The sequence below is a fragment of the Cryptomeria japonica genome, chromosome 5 (genome assembly GCF_030272615.1).
Source record: "Cryptomeria japonica chromosome 5, Sugi_1.0, whole genome shotgun sequence".
NCBI lineage: Eukaryota > Viridiplantae > Streptophyta > Pinopsida > Cupressales > Cupressaceae > Cryptomeria > Cryptomeria japonica.
Genome location: NC_081409.1, coordinates 881930285 through 881934469, shown reverse-complemented (window position 1 = coordinate 881934469; position 4185 = coordinate 881930285). Strand labels below are relative to the sequence as shown.

The 4185-nt window shown below is 28.6% G+C and overlaps 1 protein-coding gene across 1 annotated transcript; it reads left to right on the top strand.

Annotated features, from left to right (window-relative positions):
- Positions 1–2285: 2285 nt before the first annotated feature.
- LOC131079554 (major allergen Pru ar 1-like) lies at positions 2286–3088 on the top strand. Its single transcript, XM_058017534.1, has 2 exons — positions 2286–2469; positions 2672–3088. The coding sequence occupies exons 1-2, from the start codon at positions 2286–2288 to the stop codon at positions 2971–2973; spliced, it is 486 nt and encodes a 161-aa protein (XP_057873517.1). The 3' UTR covers positions 2974–3088.
- Positions 3089–4185: the final 1097 nt, after the last annotated feature.

Genomic DNA, 4185 nt, shown 5'->3' with positions numbered 1-4185 from the left:
GAGGTTCAAATCTCATGTGCAAAATTGGTCTCCATGTGTGAAAACTTGGACTTGTGTATAGATATAAACCTATGATTTATTGAGATGATAGATTAAATATTAATACTCTACAACCCATTTGATATTACTATTTGATATTTGAATTTGGGAAGTACAAATATTTATAAACACCTTTAAGGAATCTATTGAATCATTAGGTTCATGTTATTTTTAATTAAACCCATAATGAATTTACTTTACAACTCTAAATGGAAAGGTTGAAGATATCAAGTAAACATGCAATGATCCTAGGATGGTGTTATTCTAAAAGAATTATATTTGCAATATGATCCACAAGTGTTCTTTGTAATTACTCTATATGAGCATATGTGCTTGATAACTCATTGCCATTATAGCTTAAGTCTTTAAATATACCACCCTAGAATGTACTTTAATGTAATTCACACTTCGCTCATAACAAGTGAAAATTAGATAATTTTTTTTAGTTTGAATTTGAATTTTAGAAATGTGTAGTTCAAATATGTAGGTACAAAAGTGATCTATATATAACCTAGATACATTTGTTGTTATAAATCTAGTTAGTAAGTGATAAAATTAAGGCATGAGATTGATGTATAAGGATGTATAATATCAAGATAAGGAATGGGTAAGGTTATTTGCCAACTTTAATACAAATTATCATTTTACACATTAATTATTGTGAATCTAAACTATTTTACATTTTGATTGATGTATTTAAAAAAACCTAAATTATTATAAACATAAAACATAAAGAAAATAACATAAATATGCAATTTTCATGATTACAAGTATAAAATACAATATGTTAGTCAAATAAACAAGACCATTAAATTAAAGATAAAATTGACAATAACATCACCTAAAATATAATAATGATAACATTAATAATTTAAATTTAATTTTCTATGATTTTGATTCATATATATTTTAAATCATTGAACAATGTGTTTATAATATTAAATTATTTATATAATTGAATTATTATTTAATAATTTACACTACACAAACAAATTAATCTATAAAGTAAGGAATGGATGAGACCATTAATATGAATCCAAATGAATTAATTAAAGAAGAGGATTGGTTTTTGATTGGAGCACCAACTAATTCATTATTAATAAGGTTTCATATTAATATGCATTACCAATAATATTACATAAAATGCAAACACAATTGAAATCTACAAATAAAAAGCAACAATGTAGAAAACAAAAACAACAATCCAGAAAACAAAAACAACAGTCTAATCTCAATAATTAATAAATAAATATTAGTATAATAATTAGTTTATATGTTTTGAATATTAGTACTCATGTTTTAAAAATGATTTCTTATTATTTTTGTTGTTTAATTTTTAAAATTTATTATGTTGTTAATACATATTTGAAAATATCAACTCTTAAAAAACTCAAGTTCATTTATGTGTAAGATGTAAATTTTTACACATCTCACTTTTTGAACTCCCACCATTTCAATTGAGATCAACTCATCTATCACATTTTTATAAATGAAAATGTTAATAATAACGATTGATATATTAAAGATTAAACATAGGCTATAAATTATATATATATATTAAATTTAAAATTACACATAAATTATTATAAAATATAAATATAAGAAATTGTAATTTTTATTTGTTTCCTTTCAATATCAACTCATCTATTGTGCCCTTAAAAGTAAAAATGCTAATAATAACCATTGAATATTAAAGATAAAACATGAATATAAATTATATTTTAATTTTTTTAATAGATATCATTAATTAAATTTTAAAATTACGTAAATTTTTTTATAAAATATAAAAAATATAAGAGATTGTAATTTTCATAGATAATATTCGTTTGCTTGCCTATCTATATATATCCTAAGATACATGTCTTGTCCATCATCATATGGAATTTAATGAGAATATAAATAAATAATGAAAATGGGTTTCCTTTGACCATTAACAAACATTCAGAACATGTTGTGAAGAACCGATCAATAGAGTAAGCCAAAGTCCAATTGATTTGATAAGAATCCGCTCAATAGAATAACAAAGCATCTTCTGTGCGGCTGATCTATTTGTTTTTTTTGTCTGATTTTCTCACCAAGAAAGTCGGTCAATTACCATCGATTCAAGACTTAAAAATGAGTTCATAGTAGAAGATGAACATCTCTATAAATACCATGCATCCCTCATACACCACACCCAAATCCACTTCAAAAGAAGGCAAGCATTTCTAATAAGAGGTGTAGTAGAAAGCTTGAGATAAGAGAAGATGGTGGCAGGAAGCTACAGTCTTGAAATTGAGTCTCCAGTGGAGGTAAAAAGGCTGTGGAATGCAACTGTGAAGGACTCCCACAACTTATTGCCAAAGCAAGTTCCAGGGATCATATCAGGCATCACACTTCTTCAAGGAGATGGAGGAGTTGGCAGCATTCGACAAATCAACTTCACTGCAGGTAAGATTTGGCTTCTAAGTAAAATGTGCCTGCTATTTACATTCAATCCTTAGATATCAATCAAACACTGTAAACTTGTATGTACATCTCATAATAGCATCTAAAGATATTGCTTTTGAATAGTTAAATGTTTTTAAAGGGAATTAAGAACATAAAGAACCAAAGATATTGTTACTGACATGATATGAAATTGTTATTGCAGCCAACAAGGATTTTAGCTATGTGAAAGAGAAGGTGGACTTGGTTGATGAGGCCAACATGGTTTACAGTTTCAGCCATGTGGAAGGAGGGGTGATTGGGACACAGGCGGCCTCAATAAGCTACACAATTAAATTTGCCCCCAAAGCAGGGGGTGGATCCATTACGACCACTACCTGCAACTTTGACAGCCTCCCTGGTGTTCCCCATGATGAAGCTAAACTTGAGGAGATTAAAGCCCAGAGCATTGGTTTGTTCAAGATGGTTGAGCAATATCTTATTGCCAATCCGACTTTATACTGCTAAAAGCATCAAAACCCCCCTCTTTCTCAATGGTAGCAGTGCCAATTGCTAAATAAGAAATGTGTGTATCTCACACTTCACTTAAATCTAGTTCAATAAGAACGTGTGTGTCTCAGGTCTGTAGGCTGGGTCCAACAGTAACGTTTTGTCACTTTCTCAATGCTAGCTTAGATTCTGGCTCCCATGTATTGTGTGTTTCTATTGTAGTAATGAGTAAAAAAAAATGATGTTTTCTTAGTATTCAGTTATGGTTTTGTAATGTTTATATTTTAAAAATTATATATAAAGTAGGTTAAGAGGGATCAATTTAAAGATAATTGTTGAAGATTGATATAATCTAATAGAAGAATAATATAATTTCATTGAATGTGGCTACATAACATTTGATTTTCTCTTTAATAATAATAATTTATATAAATAATTCATACAAAAGATAACATAGTTTAGCTTAGAGAAAATATAATTCCAATCTATATTTCTATCCCATTGACCTTCAAGTTTCCAAGAGATATTTTTTTCAATAGAAATTGCTATAACCAGTATGTTCTTTTATATTAAAATTATATTCATGTAAATCTCATCTACTACATATTTAACTTAACATATTAAAAATATTTAACAAACATATAATAAATGGATTCATCGAAAAGGCTTTAGAAACTTTCAAACAAATGCAATTTGCCTGCGCCACAACGGGACATCCATCAAAGCATAATCGATGTGGGATTTTTGTCAGATACTATTGTTGGAATCATAGACAAGTTACGCGAACTGTTGAACAGAATGCCTCAAATAGATGTCATCTCATTGAATGCACAAAAACAATTTGCAGTTTATCCAGAAATTATAAAGAAATTGATTTAGTTTCGACAACTACAATAGAAGTTAAGCATAGCTGCCTCTTAGAACAAAAGAAAACCCTAAGATCCAGTAATCACCGTTATCTATAGCTCAGATCCTGGTGAATAAGGACCAAATGTGCACAAGTCTGGATATTTGAAAATTGCACCAACATACAGACCTACATCAATATGAGAAAATCTTATAGCCTCCCGAGTTTTGGAAGGCTGTATGACAGTGAAAGAACTTTCTAAAACTTTGTGAAGAAAAGCTTAGAAAACAAATAAATGATACTTACTTTTCATCCTCATCAAAATGGCTAGGACTCACCTTAAATACCATGCAATATTCATCGATCAATGGCATAGTAGGGAG